The sequence below is a fragment of the Nycticebus coucang genome, chromosome X, assembly GCF_027406575.1.
Source record: "Nycticebus coucang isolate mNycCou1 chromosome X, mNycCou1.pri, whole genome shotgun sequence".
NCBI lineage: Eukaryota > Metazoa > Chordata > Mammalia > Primates > Lorisidae > Nycticebus > Nycticebus coucang.
The window spans coordinates 81,675,744-81,699,367 of record NC_069804.1 but is presented as its reverse complement, the minus strand read 5'-3'; the positions used below and the strand labels follow the sequence as shown (position 1 = coordinate 81,699,367).

At 36.1% G+C, this 23,624-nt stretch overlaps 1 protein-coding gene across 2 annotated transcripts in view; it reads left to right on the top strand.

The window, feature by feature from the left end:
• Positions 1 to 23,624, top strand: part of PHKA1 (phosphorylase kinase regulatory subunit alpha 1) — a 397,078-nt gene that overhangs the window by 17,342 nt on the left and 356,112 nt on the right. For both annotated transcript variants that reach the window (XM_053580169.1, XM_053580168.1), the window contains 2 exons: positions 2,406 to 2,574; positions 16,843 to 16,925. In XM_053580169.1, coding sequence (XP_053436144.1) covers positions 2,406 to 2,574; positions 16,843 to 16,925 — 252 coding nt within the window. The remainder of the gene's footprint in view (positions 1 to 2,405; positions 2,575 to 16,842; positions 16,926 to 23,624) is intronic.

The window sequence follows — 23,624 nt, the reverse complement described above, 5'->3', positions numbered from 1 at the left end:
GGTTATTCATGTTACCAGAGTTTTTCCGCTGATTCCGCCCCATGATTATTTTACTCTCTTTGATTTTTCCCCTGGGGCTTTATCTAGGGCCGGTACAGTGTTGTGGCCTGAGAAACTGGGGCCATGTGTGTGGGGTAAGTGGTTCTGTCTTGTTTTCAGCTGGTTTGTGTTCAACCCTAGTGTAACATTTACTCTGGGTTGAAGTCTCAGCTGTGTGGAAAAACCAGCAATTAAGTCACCCCACCTGCCCTCCTCTGGCACCCATTGGAAAAGGAAAATCAAACCTTCCTACAATCGCACACCCAGGGCACCACCTGGAAAGTCCTCAGTCTATTGGTTCAGTTCAGAAGGTTCAAATCAATTGTCTCAATGGGCACCTGTCTTGGGTGGGAGAGTTCAAGAGGCCTCTGGGAACTGGATCACAGGGGTCTGGTGACTCCTCTGATAGGGCTTACTCCAGTGCTGCGTGGAGTCAGGAGGAGCCACCTAGCAAATAGATCAGTCTGGGAAGGTTGATGTCTCCTTCCCCACTTTGCCCCTTTGTCGGACCCAGTCACTGGTATCTCTGCAGATGGATTATGTTTCATTAGAAGAAGAAATTCGGGCCTAGATGAATAAAATGACTGCTCACAGGCACAAAACAAGTCTAAATTAAAAAGAAATAAACTCCAAACTCTTGAACTTCTTCATAAGTGAATGTCTGACTATTGGGACATCTCATATTTATCATTTCCCTTTTTACCTGTCTGTGCTGCTTTTTTATATTTTACATATTTGGACTTTCTACCTTAGCAAATAGGTTTAAAGTCACTAATTGCATAAACCACATTTAAGGTGTAATGGTAACTATTGTCAACTGAAGAAAATACTGAAGTTCATAATTTGGAAAGGAGAACTTTATTTCTCATAAAGGATTGAAGCCTGTGGTTATTCATTACTGAAGTCTGACCAGAAAGTCAACCCCAGGCAATGTTAATAGGAATTTATGCTGAGCAGTATGGACAGATATATATTTTTTACAAGGTATAGGAGGGGTCATGAATATTTATGAATGGAGAAATCTTGTATGTGTGCAATTGAGCTTCATGCCCATTCATAGGTCACATGTACAGAAAAATGGAGGCATTAGCATGATCCAAGGATGGAATTTTCGGACCTTTGACATCAAAAGGTGAAGCAGAGGTCATGAAAACCTTACCATGCATACACTTAGTCTGGTTTGAACCACTCAATGGTTGGTGGTCCCTGATCAGGAACAGATGCTGGTCAGTTGTGCTTAAAGGCACAAAGATAGGAGCAGTGTTAGGCCATTAGGCATTTGATTGAAATCAGGGGTGGAACAAGTCTTTCCAAAGGGCTGGTTCTATTTTAGCCTTAGGGAAAAAAGCCTAATGGTGGTTAAGGAGGGAAGGGGTATAAAAAGAGGCATGTCTGAACTCCCATCATATCATGGCTGAGAATTCAGTTTTAATGTTTCTCTGGGGTTCCCTGGCCTAAGAAGGGGTCTGTTCAGTCAGTGGAGTTGGAGAGAACTTAGGATTTTATTTTTATTCCTTATTATCATGTATCAGAGGCATACATAATCAAACATCAGTTTCATGAACTAAGTCCTTCAGTTGTCCTTTGCACAATATTTCCCTTCTGACCTCTAGTTTCAGTTTTATATCCTACTTTTTCTCTGTTCCTTTGTTTATTTCTCACCTGCTGTAGAGTCTCACTTTGTCACCCTCAGTAGGGTGCTATGGCATCACAGCTCACAGCATCCTCAAACTCCTGGGCACAAACGAGTCTCGCCTCAGCCTCCCAAGTAGCTGGGACTATAGGAGCCCGCACAAATGCCTGGCTATTTTTTTTTGTTGTTGTTGTTGTTGCAGTTGTCATTGTTGTTTAGCAGGCCCAGGAATGGTTCAAACCCGCCACCCTCCGTGCACTGTGCTATGGCCGCCAAGCCACACCAGGTCTTTTCATAATTCTTTCAAAATATATCCTCTTATTCTAATTTCCCTTAACGTTCCTACCCCAGTTTCAGAAACAAATACATCATTTCACACTCAGTTATTTCATACTAAGCTGTTCTCACTCAAATGGTCTAAGTCTCAGTATATATCTACAGTGTGGCCAAGCAACCATCTGAAGAGTGAAAGAAGGGCATTGAATGGGAAATAACTGGTTTTGACTATTTGGTATTGTTTTCTAATTCAATTTATCAAATTGAAAAACAACAACAACTGACTTTCCCAGTTGTATTATTTAAGGAAAAAGAGGTAATACTGTATTTTAAATTTTTGCAAATTGCTTGAAAACAATGTATCTTCATATTGCAATGATATATTGCAGAAGTGTGGCAGATGGGTTGTTTTTTCTGCATATAATCCTTTTAATGTTTTTTTTTTTTTTTTCCCCAGGTGGATAAAGTAGAATCCTTCAAATATAGTCAGAGTACTAAGGATAGCCTCCATGCCAAGTATAATACTAAGACTTGTGCCACTGTAGTAGGTGATGACCAGTGGGGACACCTTCAGTTGGATGCTACCTCTGTGTACCTGCTCTTCCTAGCTCAAATGACTGCCTCAGGTCAGTACAAGGAGAGAAGTCCTGGGAGCCCTTAAGCATAGAGCACTTGTTCTGAAAAACATGACTTCTCTAGAGGTATTGGTCAGAAAGCAATATACCATTTTTGTTCAAAGAAGCACATTAGAAACAACATTTCTCAAATTTTATACAGAAAAACAACTTTTTGAGATCTGGTTAATATTTTTTTACTCTGAGAAAAGAGTCTAATAATTAATATTATTTTAAATTCAGAACCAGGAAATCTGGGGTAGATCTTCTTTAAATAGGTATTTTTATTGTTGGTTAATCCTTAGATAACATGAAATGGGAAAGAAGGGTTAGATTTATTGCTCGTTCTCATACTGTACACTGACAAGCCTGCCAGTTAATATAAATTTAATTACCTAGCTTATACTACTCTTTATGAATATGTTATTATATAAACAAAGCATCTGTATGTAATGCATCTAAATGTTAAGGAAATTAACTTAGGAATCAGAATCCAAATGTTTAGTTTTCATTATTGAATAATATATCTTTTTCACTGGTTTTGTTATTAGCTTTTGATGTTTTACCTGAAAAAGGAAAATGTAAGAAACAACATTAATTTCCTTTTATTTCTTCTAAATTGGATGGTGAGGAAGGGAAATTATTTGATTCTGTCTAGTTTATAAATTTAATGGGACCTTTGCCAGATATTCCTGAGCAAAGTAATATATTTCTCACATTACCACATTTTTGACATTTCAATTTCTTTGTCTTACTGTCTGTTACAAAGCTCCTTGATACTAAAGGCATCCAAGGAGGGAATTCTTTCAGAATATTCTTCTCTTTTTCTTACAGAAATAAATATTTGGTAATAAATCCTTCCTTTATTCCCTCTAGAACACACAGCCTAGAATCTAAATATTTTTTTCTCAAAATTATGAGCTGGCTACCTAGATACTCCCTCCTTTTGCAGGGAAGGCTTCTCCCTGAATACATATAATTTTAGGCTTTATTTATTTAAGTAGAATGGCAGCTATAACTATTTATATTATTATTTTAATACTAACTCTGGGTTTTTCCACAAACCAAACAGTATCTAAATATCTCTTATGTTTTGTATTTTTTACTTTGAGCCCAGAATAGAAAAAAATATATACCAAAGGGGTTTATAAGAGATATACTAATTGATTGAACAAATTTTAATTGATCCCTGAGTTAACATTTCATTTTCAACTCAGTCAACTGAGTTTGATAGTTGTTTGAAATAAGGTGAAAAATCAGTCCTTTGAGGAATAAGTAGGAATAAGTAGAAATTCACAAGTCTGAAAAAAAGGAACGGAATGAGTGTAACACAGAAGTTCACTCCATTAGTAGGATTGGATGGGGGAGAAAATTAAGGTGGTAGACTAGTTAGGAGGTTAGTGAAATACTTCAGGCAAGAAATGATGCAGAACTTATTTAAGGCAGTTGCCTTGAAAATGAAAAGGGCAAATTGAGATACAATTCGTAGATAGAGTATGAAACATCTTCACAAAATATTTAGCAATGTTCTGCAGGGTTTTAAATACTTAAAAATCTCAAACGTGGTTAAAAGAAAGGCTTAAAAAGAAGCTGACTGCACTTTACAGAATGGTGACATGAATAGCTCTGCAGACCTTCCTCCAGAAAAATAACCATAAATGCTCAAAATTATTTTCAAGAAACCAACCATTTAAAGTTATTAGAAATTGTCTGAAGGATATACAGCAAGCAAAGAAACATTTACTCCAGCTACTAAATCTTTGTAAGAAAAGTGAGGGATTGTGGCATTTGAGTCTCAATCTAGTCCCTCCCAAACACCAACTCAGCATGACAGAAGTACTTTTCAAGGTGGGTACAGCTAAGACCACAAATCTCCCCCCTCCAGCTTCCATTAATTTAAGGATATAATATCTCCCCAAGAAAGATAGTTTGCCATGATTTCTTATTTACTCTAGTCTGTGTTGCTGAAGGTTTAGTCTGGAGAAGGACAGCTGATAGGCCTGGAGCTCCCTTTTTTCCCCACTCCCAGCCCAATCTGTAGAGTGGAAATTTTACCCCAACCAGTACAGGGTGAGAATGCTAGGCTCCAATTGTCCTTGGCCTACCTCTCTAGTAGGAAGGAGGTTCCACACTGGGAAAGACAAGCTAAGTAGATCAAAGGCCACCTCTGCTTAGCACTCAGTTTGTAAGGCAGGGATGTCACTCCAAAAGAAGTGTGCCTCTGTTCTCACTGCCAATTCTGGAACTGGTGCAGAAGTTTTGCTGGTGGGAGTGAGGAAACTGTAAGAATACAAAGCTCCATAGTTCTCCTCTAAGAAAACTGATGTTATTTGAAACAGACTATGGGAAAATTCAAGACTAAGAGAATATTCAAAAAACAGTGGATATTTTGGTTCTAAGCAATTAAGAGGAGGCTAATAGCTTAAAAAGAGTAAGATGCTAAGCCATAAACTAGCTAAAAGTTTTAATAGCAAGAACCAAGGAAACCTATAGCTAAAAAGAACCTTTCTAGTGTTGGAGCTGGTCTCAAAGATTTTCTACAAAGACCACATGAAAAGTGGCTTGAATTTAATTGGATGAGTCTATACAGCAATTTATGCCTCAGGGCCTCATACAAAACTGTAGAGCAACCATTTGGAAATTAGTGGAGCAAGCATCTGAGTATGATACTAACAAAGGCAGACACTTAACAGATCTAGAAAGAGATAGTTGATGAGACCCCTGCTAAAACATTGTCTTCCCAGGATGACAGTGTACCTGTCCATCAGAGGCTATTGTCTTGAGAAACATCATCAGAGGCTGCATACTGTGGGGAAAATTGACTTCACTGAAATTGTCCAGCCAAGTAATTAAATGAATAAAAACAAGCCCTGGAGAGGAGGGTATCAGTCTATAGAGTTCTTATAACATATTATATAAAATATCCAGTTTTCAAAAAAAATGTAGGTGGCATATAAAAAAACAGGAAGCCATACACAAGAAAAAAAGCAGCAACAGAAACTGCCTTCGAAAGGGCCCATATATAGGGCTTAGGAAATAAAGACTTCAAAATAATTACTATAAAATATCCAAAAATCTAAAGGAACCCATCCTTAAAGAAATACAGGAAGATTTAAAAGTGCTTCATCAGATAGATAATATCAATAAAAAGATTCTAAAAAATGTAAATTCTGGAGTAGAAAGTATACTAACCAAAATGAAGAAAAAAGAAAACACTAGAGTTGTAGTACATAGTAGATGTGAGCTGGCAGGAGAAAGAATCAGAATATATGAAGATAAATCAAAAAAGATTATTCAATCTCAAGGACATAGAGAAAAAATAATAAAGTAATGAAAAGAACCTGAAAGAAATGTAGAACACCATTTAGTGCACCACCACACATAAGGAGAGTACCAGAAGGAATGTAAGAATCAGAAAATATATTGTAAGAAATAATGAGGCTGGCTCAGCACCTGTGGCTCAAGCAGCTAAGGCGTCAGCCACATACACCTGACCTGGCAGGTTCAAATCCAGCCCAGGCCTGCCAAACAACAATTACTCCGGCTGGACCAAAAAATAGCTGGGCGCTGTGGCGGGCGCCTGTATTCCCAGCTTCTTGGGAGGCAGAGGCAGGAGAATCGCTTGAGCTCAGGAGTTGGAGTTTGCTGTGAGCTGTGATGCCATGGCCACTCTACCCAGGGTGACAGCTTGATGCTCTGTCTCAAAAAAAAAAAAAAAAGAAAGAAAGAAAGAAAGAAAGAAAAGAAATGACGCTATGACTATTTCTAGCACTTTGGGAGACCGAGGTAGGAGGATCATTTGAGCTCAGGAGCTCAAGACCAGCGGAGTGAGAGTGAGACCTCCATCTCTACTAAAAATAGAAAGATTAGCTGGTCATGGTGGTGCATGCCTATAATCCTAGCTATGAGGAGGCTGAGAAAGGAGGGTGGCTTGCACCCACAAGTTTGAGGTTGCAGTGACTTGATGTTGCCACTGTAGTCTACCTGGGGCAACAGAGTGAGACTCTGTCTCAAAACAACAGAAAAAGAAATAACTGAAAACGTCCCATATTTGATGAGAAACATTAATCTACGCATCCAAGAATCTCAATAATCTCCCAAGTAGGATAACCGCAGAGATCCACATGAAGAAACATTATAGGAAAAATGTGGAAAGCCAAAAGCAAACAGAATTCTTGAATGCAATATGAGAAAAATGACTTGTTGTGCAGCAGGGAAACTCTGTCTTCATAACAGAAAAAAATTAAGGCTTCTTAGCCAATTGGATAATGTTTTCAAAGGGCTGGAGAAAATAACTGTCAACCAAGAAGATAGAATCTGGGAAAACTGTCTTTCAGAAATGGAGTGAAATAAAGATACTCATAGATAAATAGAAACTGAGAGAATTTTTTGCTAGTATACCTAACTAAAAGAAGTTCTTCAGACTAGAAGCAGGGGAACTCATAGACAGTAATCTAAATTCATGTAAAAAAGCAGACCCCAGGTGAAAGTGATTAATATATAGTCTAACTACATATTTCTTCTTTTTTTCTCTCAATTGATCTAAAAAGCAGCTATACAAAACAATATGTTTATAGTTGTGTTTCGGGGCCTATAACAAATAAAAAATGTAATATATTTGGCAATGATAGAAGAGAGGAAGTAGGTAGAAGCAAAGCTATATTGAAGTAAGGGAATGATATCACACAGTAATTCAAATCCACAGGATCATATAAAAAAACTAGAAATGGTAAATTAAAAGGTTAATATAACAAACTATAAATATATAAATTTTCCCCCCTCATCTTCTAACCACATTGCTGCAAAAAGAAATTCTTTTTCCTTGGGGCCATGGTGTTTTATTATGAAAATATAGGGGGCCCCAAAGGTCACCATACATAGATACATACATAGGTAAATTGGAAATTGTAACTTAATGTACCTTTATTTACAAAATATTCATTATAAAATATTTCTCTGTTAATAATGTAAGTATAACAAATATTAAAAATATAATATGACTTTGTTAATTTTTCCTATTTATGGGGACATTTGGGACACCCTATAGAATAAAAACTTCTGAAACAAAATGATCCTGAAAAACATATATCATTTAAAAAGTAATATTACATTGTTTGTATTTGTTAGGTAAAGTCCAAGTTGTAGTTTAGCCCTTCTCCTAGGACATGTACCATATAACCCTATATTGTACCCGTTAAACTTACCAAAACCCCCCTTCCTTCTCCTCTCCCCCTACTTGAATTTAATTGTATTTTGTTCTTGTGTGGGGTACCCATATATTACCCTGAAAATTTGAAAAAAAAGATACTTTAAAAATAAAATTAAAAAATAACATAACTTGAAAATTAATAATATGAAAAGTAATGTGAAAATTTGAAAAAATAGTTCATAGCTCATCTGAAGATAATATTATATTATATGATATTATCTTTTCTTTAAGGTAAAATTATATAAATTTAACAACAACAGTTGGAGACTTTAATACCCTGCTTTCAATAATGCCTGGAATAACTTAGGCATAAAATCAACAAAGAAATAGAAAACTTAAATTGGCTAGACCTAACACACTTCTATAGAACACTCCATCCAACAACAGTAGAATACATATTTTTCTCATGGAACATTCTCCAGGTAGACTGCAAGCCTCAATAAATTTGAAAGATTTCAGAATCACACCAAGTATATATATATATATATATATATATATATATATATAGATATAGATATAGATATATATAGATATATATAGAGAGATATATATATTTAAATTAAATCATAGCTGTGTACATTAGTATGATCATGGGGCACCATACACTTGGTTCATAGACCGTTTGACACATTTTCATCACACTAGTTAACATAGCCTTCCTAACATTTTCTTAGTTATTTTGCTAAAACCTTTATATTCCACATTTACTAAGATTCACATATACCCTTGTAAGATGCACCGCAGGTGTAATCCCATTAATCCCCCTCCCTCCACCTACCTCCCTTCACTTCAACCAACTATATTCTATGACCAAGATGGAGTGAAATTTGAAATAGGGAACAGAAAGAAAATTAGGAAACTCTCAAATGGGAAGTTAAACAATATACTCCTAAATACCCAGTGAGTCATATAAGAATCACTAAGAAAATTCAAAAATATTTTCAGCTAAATGAAAAGGAAAACACAGCATACCAAAACTTACAGGAAACAGTGAAAGCAGTACTTAATGGGAAGTTTATAGCTGTAAACACCAATATAAAAGAAGAGGAAAGACTCAAATTGGTAACCTAACATTCCACCTTAAGACACTGGAAAAAGAAGAGCAAATTAAACACAAAGCAACCAGGAAGAATAATTAATAAACATTATAGCATAAATTAATGAAATAGGAAATGGAGAAACAATAGACAAAATAAACAAAAGCAAAAGTTCAAAATTAACAAACCTTTATCTAGATTGACCAAGAGAAAAATAGAGAAGACTCAAATTACTAAAATCAGGTGTAAAAGAGAGGGCATCACAACAACCTTATACATACATGAAAAATTAAAAGGGAAAAAGAAATTAAAAATGAATTTAAAAGGTCTGGGCTCAGTGTAATCCTGTAATCCTAGCACTGTAATCCTAGCACTCTGGGAGGCTGAGGCAGGAGGATCAATTGAAATCAGGAGTGCCCCCAGACCAGCCTGAGCAAAAGTGACACCCTGTCTGTACTAAAAAATAAAAAATAAAAAACTAGCCAGGCCTTGTAGCACATGTCTGTGGTCCCAGATACTTGGAATGCTGAGGCAAGTGGATCACTTGAGCCTAGGAGTTTGAGGTTATGGTGAGCTATGATGCCCTGGCACTATAGCCCAGGCAACAGAGTGAGACTCTGTCTCAAAAAAAAAAAAAAAGAAAAGAATTTTAAAAGGATACTATAGACAACTGATTATCAATAGATTAGATAATTTTGATGAAATGGAGAAATTTTTAGAAAAATACAAATTACTCAATCTGACTCAAGAAGCAAAATAGATCTGGGTTGACCTGTCACAACTAAATGGAATTAGTAACATATGAAGTTTGACAATTAAGTTCATAAGCTCATCCTATGTTCATCATCTCTATATATTAGAGAAAGGCAAATCAAAACAACCCTGAGATACCATCTAACCCCAGTGAGAATGGTCCACATCACAAAATCTCAAAACTGCAGATGCTGGCGTGGATGTGGAGAGAAGGGAACACTTTTACACTGCTGGTGGGACTGCAAACTAGTACAACCTTTCTGGAAGGAAGTATGGAGAAACCTCAAAGCACTCAAGCTAGACCGCCCATTTGATCCTGCAATACCATTACCGGGCATCTACCCAGAAGGAAAAAAATCCTTTTATCATAAGGACACTTGTACTAGACTGTTTATTGCAGCTCAATTTACAATCGCCAAAATGTGGAAGTAGCCTAAATGCCCACCAACCCAGGAATGGATTAACAAGCTGTGGTATATGTATACCATGGAATACTATTCAGCCATTAAAAAAAATGGAGACTTTACATCCTTCGTATTAACCTGGATGGATGTGGAAGAAATTATTCTTAGTAAAGCATCACAAGAATGGAGAAGCATGAATCCTATGTACTCAATTTTGATATGAGGACAATTAATGACAATTATGGTTATGGGGGGAAGCAGAAAGAGGGAAGGAGGGAGGGCGGTGGGGCCTTGGTGTGTGTCACACTTTATGGGGGCAAGACATGATTGCAAGAGGGACTTTACCTAACAATTGCAATCAGTGTAACCTGGCTTATTGTACCCTCAATGAATCCCCAACAATAAAAAAAAAAAAGTGTTACATACCCCATTGCTGAATATCACTACAGTCACTTTCAAAGTACTCCCCTTGGGAAGCTATATCCAACATCAGTGCCTATCTACCCTTCAAAGCAATTTTGGAACTCTTTTTCTGGAATGACCATCAGAGCTGTCATAATACATAGTTTTACCCTTGATGTCATGAATGTCATCAACATGTCTTCCTTTCAATATTTCCTTTATCTTTGCATAAAGAAAAGAGTCACTGGGGGGCAGATCAGGTGAGTAGGGAGGCTGTTCCAATACAGTTATTTGTTTACTAGCTAAATCTCTCTTATGGACAGTGCCATGGGAACTGGTGCATTGTTGTGATGCAAGAGCCATGAGTTGGTGAAAAGTTCAGGTTGTTTTTGTCTTTTTCATGCAGCCTTACAAACAGTAAAGTTTATTAACTGTCTGGTTAGTATAAATTCATAATGAATAATTCTTCTGATACCACTGGAGTTTAAAAACGTTGTTTTACCTCTTGATTTAGACTGACAGAACTTTATTGGTGGTGAATTGTCTGACTTTCATTGTGTACCTTGACACTTTGTTTCAGGGTCATATTGGTACAACCATGTTGAACCACCAGTGATAACAAAGCCCAAACATTGTCTTACCTCTCCAAGAGGTCTTGGCAACCTTTGATTCTCCTTTGCTTTGGTTCATTGGTGAGCTCCTTCATGAACATTTTTGCACACATCTTTATCATGCCAAAATTTTCAGTTAAGATTTTCCTGTTTTTCTATTGACGTTTACTTGGTCTGCTGTGGTTATCACAGTCAGCCAACAATTTTGATGCACAATTTGATAGATTTTTTGCTATGTTTTGTCACTTCTGCTTATTACTGACCTCCCTGACCTCTTTTCATTGGTGATGCTTTTTCTCCCTTCAGAAAAGCATTTAATCCTTGTGTACACTGTCATTTTCTTCATGGCGTTATCCCCATAAACTTGGACTAACATGTCCCTGATTTCACTTCCACTCTTGACAAGTTTAACAAGAAATTTAGACCCAGAAGTGTTATTTAAACTAATAGTTGAAGGGGACAAGTGTCAAGCCATGCAGATAGTTGGTGGAGGAGGGCTTCAGACAGAGGATGAGAGAAAGGCTTGTACATTTAAGGAAGACAAGGAGGACAGCTGGAGAATGAGAGAAAGTGAGAGTGGTTTATGGATAAGATCAAAGAGATATAGGGACAGAAGGTGAGAGTGGTTTATGGATAAGATCAAAGAGATATAGGGACAGAAGGTAAGGATTTCACTTTTTTTCTAAATAAAGTAGGAATCCATCAGAAGGTTCAGAGCAAGAAGGTTGATGTGATCTGACTCAGTTTGTTTTAGGATCACTTTGGTTTTAAAGGGGGAAAAAAGGGAAGAAGGGAGAAGGGGGTTAGAAGCTATTGCTATAGTCTGGGTGAGAGATGTTGGTGGCTGAGGACAGGGTGGTAGTCGAGGCGGTGGTGATAAATATTTGGAATCTGCATATATTTTGAAAGGAAGGCTGACTATGGATTGTTACAAGGTTATGAAAGGAAGGGAGGAAGAAAAGAGGGAAAGAATGGTAACTCTAAGTGATAACTCCAACATTTTTGGCTTATGTTAAATGGTGAATTCTCTTTTACCTTTCATTGATACTAATTAAAGTTTTATCTAAGTGAGATGAAAAATATTGAGTAATTAATTCTAGAAGTGAAAAAGGCAGGTAATTAATTGCTTTGAGTTTGAAATTTTTTTTAATTCCTTGGAAAGATGCCATCAGCTAAATCCAGATTCTGTAGGATGAAAAAATTCTTCAACAAATACATTGCAAGGAAAAAAAACATATGAACTTGATATATTAAAAGACATTTAAGATACATATTAATAAAATGTAATTTGTAGGTCCTGTTTGGATCCTGATTTAAGAAAACTGTAAGAAAAGAAAAAGTATGAGATAATCAAAAAATGTAGGTATTGACTCATTTGATAATAGAAATTATTATGAACCTGGGAAGTTATGATATTGGTATTGCAGTTGGTTTTTTAAAAAAGAATCCTTATTTTTGATGGGTTATGATAATATTTATGTTGTTATTATTATTATTATTATTTGAGACAGAGTCTTCACTTTGTTACCCTCAATAAATGCCATGGTGTCATAGCTCACAGCAACCTCAAGCTCTTGGGCTTAAGTGATTCTGTTGCCTCAGCCTCCCAAATAGCTGGGATTACAGGTGCCCATCACAATGCCCAGCTATTTTTTGATTGTAGTTGTTGTTGTTTGGCAAGCCTGGGCTGGGTTTGAATGTGCCAACTCTGGTGTATGTGGCTGGAGCTCTAGCTGCTAAGCTACAGGCTCTGAACCAGTAATATTTATGAATAAAATATGATGTCTAGGATTTGCTTAATCATAATCTGGCCGTGGGATGAAAGATAATCATAAATTGATGACTGTTGTTCATTTTAATATTCTCTCTACTTTTATGTATATTAGAAATTTTACATAATAAAGTTTAAATATATATATATATATATATATATATATATATCAATACAGTGTCACCACAAAAAAATGAAACATTGGTACTCTTAGTTGCCTTAAGAAAGGGGTGGCTGAGAGAAGGAATAAGAGAGACAACCTTCCTTGCCTTCTCTTTCATATCTTTGAAATGTCAAATCATTGAAATGTACTATTGAATACAGTGAACATTTTAAAACTTCTCTGGCAGATGTGTGAAAGGAGCAGCTTGTAATGAAAATGAGTCCTGGAAAAGCTGCTGGTTACTTTCTCCTCGAGTAAGCCCTTTTCTGATCTCTTGCTCATTGCCTCATGACTTGTTATTGTCAAGCAGTGAGAATATAACCAAAATTAGAGTGACTCAGAGAATAGTATCTCTAAGTGTTAGAGTTTATAGCATTATGAAGCAAACTTTTACCTGCGAGTTTTATCTGATCAGCTCAAAAACAGTGCCTTGCATTGCAAGAAACCATAAACTGCTATTAACCTCTGATTTCCTGTGGAGGTCCATTTTCCTAACCTAACCGATAGGTCTGTATCCTGGTGAGTGGGTTAGATTTCAAAGTATAACTTCTGTGTATGTTGTGAGAATAACTTTTATTAATGAAATAGACATATCATATCTTACCTGAACTGCTAACTTCATTTTATTGTATATAAAATGTGATGCCATTCAGCCTAGCTCAATCAAGTTTTCAGTGTACTTTTTATAATAAATCATGAAAAAAAAGGAATTTAGTCTTTGCTCACTCCTTCAATTCAAGCTCCAGCATTTTCCAGATGACACACAAAAACATGGAACAACAATGAACACCGCTCAGCAAGGTATCATCACATGTTGACACAAACACAGCTGTGAGACACTGATATACCAAGGTTATGAAACCTTACCAAGTTGTTTGTACAGTGCTTCCAGTGTAAGCACAGAGTGGCAAGTTCGCAAACTTAATTGTCAGACCTTGTATCTGTCCACAGATCAAAGATTTTGATGCCACAAAACCACATAAAAATGTTAGAAACATTCTTGGGATAAAATGTTTTTAAAAGTTTATGAGAAGAAAAATATAAACAAAAGTGAAGATTTAACCAAACTAGAAAAAGTAGTTGGAACACCTATGTTAGGCAAAAGGCTAATTTCCTTAATATTTATTACAATGTCAATAATAGAAAGAAAAAAAGTTTAGTGCTGAGCAAAATATATATATATGTGTATGTATGTGTGTAGGGGAGTGTGTTTGTGTATGTGTATGTTTAAACAGAAAGACCAGCAATTCAGTAGAAATCTGTGAAGGATGTAACCAGTTTTTAGGAAAAAAAAAATACAGATGGCTTATAAATATATAAAATTACTTTCAATCTTACTCATAATAAAAAAAAACTATAAATTAAACTACAAAGTGGGGCAAAGATCAACAACTTTGATTAAAGCCTGTGTTTGCAGGGGCATAGGGCAACAGTATTGATTGGTATATACACTGTAAAATTTCGGGCCAGGGGTGGTGGCTCACACCTGTAATCTTAGCACTCTGGGAGGCTGAGGTGGTTGGATTGCCTGAGCTCACAGGTTTGAGACCAGCCTGAACCAGAGAGAGACCTCATATATAAAAATATTGCAGTGTTGTGGCAGGTACTTGGGAGACTGAGGCAAAAGAATCGCTTGAGCCCAAGAGTTTGAGGTTGCTATGAGCTATGATGCCATAGCTACCAAGGGCAACAAAGTGAGACTCTGTCTCCAAAACATAAAATAATAAAAATAAATGAACTGTGGAATTTCTTTGCAGAGTAACTTGGTGATGATTACAAAAATATATAATTCATGAAATATTGAGAGGGAAGTGTAATGTTATTTGCAGCTTATTCTGAAATGCATAAAAATTAACACGAATAGATAGGTGATGAAAAAACTATAGTAAATTGTTAATGGTAGAGTCTAGATGGTGAATATACAGATGTTCTCCGTAAAATTCTTTTATTTTTTCCTGTTTAAAATGTTCATAATGTTGGAGAAATGATAATGCATAAGTATTTCAGCAATTCTAAGAATTTTCCCTGATGTACTGGCACACGTGTACAAAGATCTATATATACAGATATTCATTGAAACGTTGATTATGGTGATGAAAGATTAGATACAACCTAAGTATCTTTCAATACAGTACTAGTTACATGAGTAGTTATTCAGTGGAATGCTATATAGCCCCTAAAAATGAAGCAGATATAGTTGAAATTATATCCAAGGTATGTATGAAAAAGGCAAGGTCCATTGCAACCTACAGTACTACCCTTTCTGTAATATTTAGATATGTATAATATATCTATGAAAGGAAACAGGAAACTGGTAAGATTGGTTTACTCCAGAGAAAAGATTTGGCATGAGGAGGGTGATGTTGTTCTGGGTAAGTGAAAGACTCACTGTATATCCATTGGTACAGTTTGAACTTTTTCATGAAAGAATATTACCAAGTGCTGACTTAAAGAGCGTGTTTGTTATTGAACTAGAATGTTATCCAGGACATTTATAGTGGTGTTCATGTCAAAGCTAACATGCAGAAAGACTTGACAACCATTTTATACCATGCTTCTAAAAATATAAGAGGACTTTTTCTATTCCCAAGCCCTTTTAAAGCTTTTTTTCACCCACATTTAATTGCTGTAGATATGCTCACTCCTCAACAAACTGGGAATTCTCGGCTTTTTCTGGCTATATACAACTATGCAGCTTGTACATGTTAAACCAGCATACGTGTTTTTGTCAAAAATGTGGTTATACTTTTTGTTTAAATATAGTAGCTTCCTCCAGGAAAACATGAGAAACTTAAAAGTTTAGTCTGTATAGTTAACTTGATCTTCACTTTTTCTTCCTCTTTGTTTATAGACTGGAAAAGAAAAACAATCCCACTGATTTTTCAATTTTAAAATAATTTCTTAATTTGATTAAATCAAGTAGTCTAAGCAAAGTCTTTAGATAATGTACACAGTAATATCTGTTGTTTCAAAAGAGATGTTTTAAAAGTTAATTATTTAGTAAATTTTACAAGTATGAAAAGTTTTAGTGCTTAAGATTTAATAATTTTCTACAAAATTTTGTAAAATGCATCCTGCCATTTTCTTCTTTATTTAATGTGGTTTTGCTTTATAATATAACTTTTAATATAAAAGATAGGACCTGTTCATTGTAGAATACTGAAAAATTGCCAAGATATCCAAAAAAGAAAAAATAAAGCTATCATGAACTTCACCACCAAAAATAACTACTACTAGCATCCTCTTGGTATATATTTTTCTAGGTCTGTTGCAGGGGTTGGTGTTAACAAAAATGTATCATATGGTACATATTAGGAGGAGTGAAACAGAAGTCAGTTAAGTCCTGGTTCCACTATTTGTTTGTTACATGACTGTAGGAAAATACTTAACTTCTCTAAGCCCCATGAAGAAAGTAGAGGGTTGTTGTAAAAAGTAAATGGATAATTCAGGCAAAACACCTCTATGTGTAAGCTATAACTATCTTTGTATAACTTACATTTAGAATGCTTATCATTTTTACTCAAAAAATGTAGATTTAAGTCTGCCTTAAAAATCGTAATTTTATATACTTTTTGCTTATTTAGTGATTGGATTCCTTCCAACTTTTCTTTGAAATGTATTTTTCATGTGCCTGAGTTTGTACATATAAGCACATTATAAATGAGTTACTATAGAATTAGGAGTCAGAGACTATCTATGAAAATCTATAAGTAACAGTTGAAATTATTCCATTTTAAAATATGCCCACATCTCACTTAGTTGGAGACTAGCTTAGAAGTGATTTGTGATCTTGTTTTTATGGTTAAGAAATCAAAGTGTAACTTCCATTGTTGCTAAGCAGGAGTTAGATTACCACTTAGTCACTATGGCTATGTATAAAGCTTGTAGAGATAATTGATCAGTTCTCTATCTTTATTCCCTTTTCCTTAGGACTCCATATCATCCACAGCCAAGATGAGGTCAATTTCATACAGAACCTTGTGTTTTATATTGAAGCAGCATATAAAACTGCTGTAAGTACTCATTTTGAAATGGATTTTAAACATACCGTTTTTTTTCAGATTAATATTGTGATACGAATATTTAGGTTACACTGTTCATTTCCAAGGTAAAGTTCAAGTTGTAGTTGAACCCTTCACCCAGGGGCCTGCTGAACACCCTCACATTGTGCATATTGGGTAAGACGCTGCCAATCATGCTCCTTCCTCTCCTTTTCCCCTCTTCCCATCACTAGAATATACTTGTGTTTTTGTTTCATGTGGGCGTGTAGTTGTTTATATATTGGTTTTATATTATTATTGAGTACAACAAATACTTGTTTTTCCATTCTCATGGTACTTTACTAAGAAGAATGTGTTTCAACTCCATCCAGGTAAACACAAAAGATGTAGTTTCCATCTTTTCTTATGGATGGGTAGTACTCCACGGATACATATACTACAGTTTGTTAATCCATTCATGGGTTGATGGGCACTTGGGTTGATTCTATGTCTTGGCAGTTAACTGAGCTGCAAATGTCCTTGTGGTAAAATGTTTTTCCTTCTGAGTAGATACCTCGTAATGGGATTTGGGGATCAAATGTAAGGTCTATTTTTAGTTCTCTGAGAATTCTCCATACTTCTTTTCTTTTCTTTCTTTTTCTTTTCTTTTTTTTTTTTTTATAGAGAAAGAGTCTCACTTTATCACCCTCAGTAGAGTGCTTTGGCATCACAGCTCACAGCAAACTCCAACTCCTGGGCTTAGGTGATTCTCTTGCCTCAGCCTCCCAAGTGCTGGGACAACAGGCACCCACCACAACGCCTGTTTATTTTTTGTTGCAGTTTGGTTGGGGCCGGGTTCGAACCCTCCACCTTTGGTATATGGGGCCAGCGCCCTACCCACTGAACCACAGGTGCTGCCCAAGAATTCTCCATACTTCTATTCATAAAGGTTGTATTAGTTTGCATTCCCACCAGCAGTGCAAAAGTGTTCCCTTCTCTCCTCGTCCACACCAGCATCTGGAGATATGGGATTTTATCCTGTGGTCTCTCACTGTGGGTAGGTGATATCTCGGAGTGATTTTGATTTGCATTTCTCTGATGATTAGGGATGATGAGCATTTTCTCATGTGTTTGTTGGTTATTTGTCTGTCATCTTCAGTTAAGTTTCTGTTAAAGTCTCTTGCCCACTTATAAATGGGATTGTTTGCTCTTTTCTTGTTGATTAATTTGAATTCTCTGTAGACTCTAGTTATCAGCCCTGTGTCAGATTTATAGCATGCAAATATCTTCTCTTATTCTGAAAGTTGTCTGCCTGCTTTATTTGTTGTCCCCTAACTGTACAGAAACTTTTTAGTTTGATCATGTCCCATTCATTTACTTTTGGTGTTGGCTGTAATTGCCAGGGGGTCTTCTTCATAAAATCTTTCCCCCCAGGCCAATTTTGTCCAGAGTTTTGCCCATACTTTCTTCTAGAATTTTTATGGTTTCATGTCTTAAATTTAAATCTTTTATCCAGTGAGAGTCAATTTTTGTCAGTGGTGAGAGGAATGGGTCTAGTTTCAGTCTTCTACATGTCACTAAGCAGTTCTCCCAGCACCATTTATTGAATAGGGATTCTTTTCCCCCTTGTCAAAGATCAGATGGCAATATGTGGCTGGGTTCATCTGTAGGTTCTCTATTCTATTCCATAGATCTATATCTCTGTTTTTGTACCAGACCTTGCTGTTTTGATCACTATAGACTTGTAGTATAACCTGAAGTCTGATAATATGATGTCTTCAGATTTGTTTTTCTTTTTTTTTTTTTTTTTGTAGAGACAGAGTCTCACTGTACCACCCTTGGGTAGAGTGCTGTGGCGTCACACGGCTCACAGCAACCTCTAACTCTTGGGCTTACATGATTCTCTTGCCTCAGCCTCCCGAGCAGCTGGGACTACAGGTGCCCGCCACAACACCTGGCTATTTTTTTGTTGCAGTTTGGCCGGGGCTGGGTTTGAACCCGCCACCCTCGGCACATGGGGCCAGCGCCCTACTCACTGAGCCACAGGCGCCGCCCTTGTTTTTGTTTCTTAACATTGTATTGGCTATTCAAGGTTTTTTCAGGTTCCATCTGAAACAAAGTACTATTTTCTCAAGCTCTTCAAAATATAACGTTGGTGTTTTAATGGGGATTGCATTATATATGTAGATTGCTTTGGGTAGTATGGGCATTTTAACAATGTTGATTTTTCCCAGCCCTAAGCATACTGGGGAAGCCAGTCCTTTTCCTAATGCTAGCTCTCATAGTGAATCAACCTTAAAGTTTTCCTGCAGAAATTGTCTTTACCCCCTTCCTTTACTAAAATCTGTCATCTTCTGTTTTTGCCCTTTCACCAAGGGGGTTACCGAGACAAGATGATCAAGATGCTATGCCTTCCTTTTCAAACCCTATGATATCTCATGGTTTGTGTTTGGGTCTAAATCATTATCTTATTCTAATGGTTAGAGGTCTTAAACATGATTAGGATAGCTAGGGAGTATTGTGGGTCAGTTAGCTACTTAGAAATAAAATTGAGTCATTTGTTTAATATTATCTATATACATTGATTCATTACTTACTATACCAAAAAGATGGTTTTTCTTTACAACTACCATATGAAGTAGAATTACATTAAATCACAATATATTTAACATATTCTCTGTAAAATAATTTAAGTTAAATGCTGTATCAGAATGCATTTTTTTCTTTAGACTAGCATCATTTTTTAGTCATTAGTCTAAAGTCATTAGTCCATCAACAACTAAATGGATAAACAAATTGCAGTATATCCAGAAAATGAAATACTACTCAACATTAAAAAGGGCTGAGCTATTGACCCGTGTATCAACATGGATGAATCCCAAAGGCATTATGCTTAGGGAAAGAAGCCATATGTTAGATTTGTCTTATTATTGGCTGTGTTTTCCTGCTCCTTTGCATGCCAAATAATTTTTTATTGGATGCTAGACATCACAAACCTTACCTTGTTGCATCCTGCCTTTTTTTTATTCCTATATATATGCTTGAGTTTTTTGCAGGGATCCAGTTAAGCTAGTTGAAAACAGTTTGATCCTTTCTTGCTTTTAAGATGCATTATGTAGGTACAGAGTCAAGTCTAGTCTAGGGCTAACTATTCCCACTATTTAGGCAAGAATCTTCTGAATACTGCACTTGATGTTCCCTGAATTATGAGGTTTTCTAGTCTTGATAGTTGGGACAGGCACTATTTCCAGTCCTGTGAAAACACTAGATATTTTTCCTTCTAATTCCTATAGGGGTTTTTTTCCCCATTCTCAGGTAATTTTCTCACATACATACAACTGATCATTATTCTGCTAAATACTTGAGCAGGAACCTCTGCAGATTTCTGGAGTTCTCTGTGTAGCTCTTTCTTTCCCATAACGTGTCCTGCAAATTATAGGTATCTTGGTGCCTCTGTACTCTCAGCTCCATTCCCTCAACTCAAGGAGTCTTCTGGGCTCTCCCTGAGTTTCAATTCAAGGGGTTTTCCAGGCTCTCCGAGTTTCCTCTCCCTGAACTATGGCCGAGAATCTCTTAAAACTGTAATCTTGGGCAATTGTAGAACTCATACTATTTGTTTCCTTTTCTCATGGATCACTGTCCTTCACTACATGATATTCGTGTTCACTGTATGGAAAATTATTATGCCATCAATAATTTTTTGGTTGTTTGAAATGGGAGGGCAAATCTGGAACCTATTACTCCATATTCTGCCAAGACTAACATTGACATTTTTGATACAAACAGACACTATTTGTTGACTAATTACTTTGCCTTCTAATTCCACAGGTCAGCTGTGCTTTCCTCGCAAAGCTTCTGCTTAGACAAGGTTAATGGTTTAAAGAGTCTTTTAAGCGGGGTGAGGAGAGATTTAGGCTCTCAATCCTGTGGGGTTTAAGAAATCAGCAAAGGCCTATAGTCTCTGTCTCATACGCCTATATTAGCATTGTGATTAACGCCTCATACCCTAGAAGATCACCTGTTGCCCAGACAATATTCAGCAAGATATATATACTACTTTGTTATTGGTTTGGGTTTTTTATATGTTTGTTTTTATTTCAACGTTTTCCCCTCTAGATTTCTTTTTATTTTTCTTCTTTTCTTTCTTCATTTTTCTAGTTTAAATATAATTTTCCATTGTTTCCTTCTTTAATAATAAAAACTTCATTTATGCTAGTGTTTCTGCTCCTATTATTTGGTTGTTCTGCCAATTTTATACAGTAAGGTTTTCTGTTTATTTGTTTTAGTTTAATTTAGTATTTTTTGTCTTTCCTAGCTATTTGCTGGAGGTGGGGAACTGTGTCTTAACAGGCTGGCAAAGAGATGCTTCCCTAAAGGGAACCCCCCAACCTAGCACCCCCAGAGGTTTGGGGTTTAAGGTTGGGTCAACCCAACTGTACCTTCTACTGTACACCTTTACTATTCCTTTCTCCCTATTTCTGTGCCTCTCTTCTTTTTGTGAGTATTACCTTTTACTCACACCCATTTCATTCTCTTTTTTCTTTTCTTAAAACATGTTTTTTTTTCCCTTCTTGGTCCTCAGTCTTGTCATCCTTTTGGTCCTGTACCAAAAGGAATCATCGAAACCTTAGGCCAGAGGCACAGTAACTTGAAGAGCAAAAGGAAGTGAAAGGAAAATTAGGACAAGAAAACACTTATGAGAAAAAAATCAGCAGAAAAATCCTGGCAACATGAAAAACCAGTCCCCGTGAGGGACCATGGGGTAGCTACTACAGAGGATTATACCTATAAATAAATGTTGTGAATGACAGAAGATGCCTACATCCAAAAACACAAAGAGAGTGCATCAACAAACTCACAAGCCATCTTGTGGAATTGAAAAAAGAAGAACAATCTAAGTGTAAACCCAGCAGAAGAAAGGAAATTTCCAAAATTAAATCAGAGATTCATGAAATTGGAAAAAAAAGGATGATTCAAACAATTAATGAAACAAGGAGTTGGTTTTTCGAAAAAATAAATAAAATAGATAAACCTTTGGGCAGACTAACTAGAAATAGAAAAGTAAAATCTCTAGTAACCTCAATCAGAAATGATAAAGGGGAAATAAAACTGATATGACAGAGATACAAGAGATTATCTCTGAATAGTATAAGAAACTCTATGCCCAGAAATTTGACAATGTGAAGTAAATGGATCAATATTTGGAATCACACCCTCTCCCTAGACTTAGCCAGGAATAAGTAGATCTCCTGAAAAGACTGATTTCAAGCATTGAGATCAAAGAAACAATAAAAAAATCTCTCAACCAAAAAATGCTCTGGTCTGGATGCCTTCACACCAGAATTCCATCAAACCTTCCAAGAAGTGTTTATTCCCATACTTTAGAAATTACTTCTAAAACATTGAGGAAGGAAGGAATCTTCCCCAACATGTTCTATGAAGCAAACATCACCCTGATACCAAAACCAGGAAAACACTCAACCAAAAATGAGAGCTTCAGACCAATTTCACTAATGAATATAGATGCAAACATTCTCAACAAAATCCTAGCCAATAGATTATAGCTTCTAGTCAACGAAGTCATAAGCCATAATCAATTAGGTTTCATCCCAGGGATGCTAGGCTGGTTGAACATACACAAGTCCATAAACGTTATTTACCATATGAACAGAAGCAAAAACAAAGACCAATGATCCTCTCAATAGATGCAGAAAAAAGCATTCAATAAAATCCAGCATCTTTCTCTAATTAGACCGCTGAAGAATATAGGCATAGGTGGCACATTTCTTAAACTGACTGAAGCTATCTATGACAAACCCACACTAATATTTCTGATTGGAATAAAGGTGAAAGCTTTTCCATTTAGAACCAGAACCAAAGTTGTCCTTTGTCACCATTACTATTCAATATAGTGCTGGAGGTTCTAGTCAATAAAATCAGGCAAGAGAAGGAAATAAAGGGCATCTAAATGGGAGCAGAGGAGGTCAAACTCTCCCTCCTTGCTGACAATATGATCTTATACTAGAAAACCATAAAGACTCAACCACATAACTCCTGGAAGTCGTCAAAAAATACAGTAATGTGTCAGGATATAAAATTGTTGTCCATAAGTCAATAGCCTTTGTATATGCCAACAGCCAAGGTGAGAGGCTAATGAAGGATACAATACCCTTCTCAGTAGCTCCAAAAAAAAAAAAAATGAAATACCTAGCAATATACCTAACAAAAGAGGAGAAAAACCTCTATAAAGAAAATTATGAAACCCTAAGAAAGGAAGTAGTAGAGAATATTAACAAATGGAAGAATGTACCATGCTCTTAGCTTGGAAGAATCAACATTGTTAAAATGTCTCTACTTCCCAAAGCAATCTACACATTCAATGCCATCCTGTTAAAATACCAACATTGTACTTTCAAGACTTGGAAAAAAATGATTCTTTGTTTTGTCTGGAACCAGAAAAAAAAAACCCATTTAGCTAAGGCAGTTCTTATTAATAAAAACAAAGCTGGGGGCATCAGCATACCAGATTTTAGGCTATACTATAAGGCCATCATGGTCAAAACAGCATGGTACTGACACAAATATAAAGACATAGACATTCAGAATCGAATTGAAAACCATGAGATGAAACTAACATCTTAAAGCCACCTAATCTTGGATAAACCAAACAAGAATATACAGTGGGGGAAAGAATCCCTATTCAATAAATAATGCTGGGAGAACTGGATATCC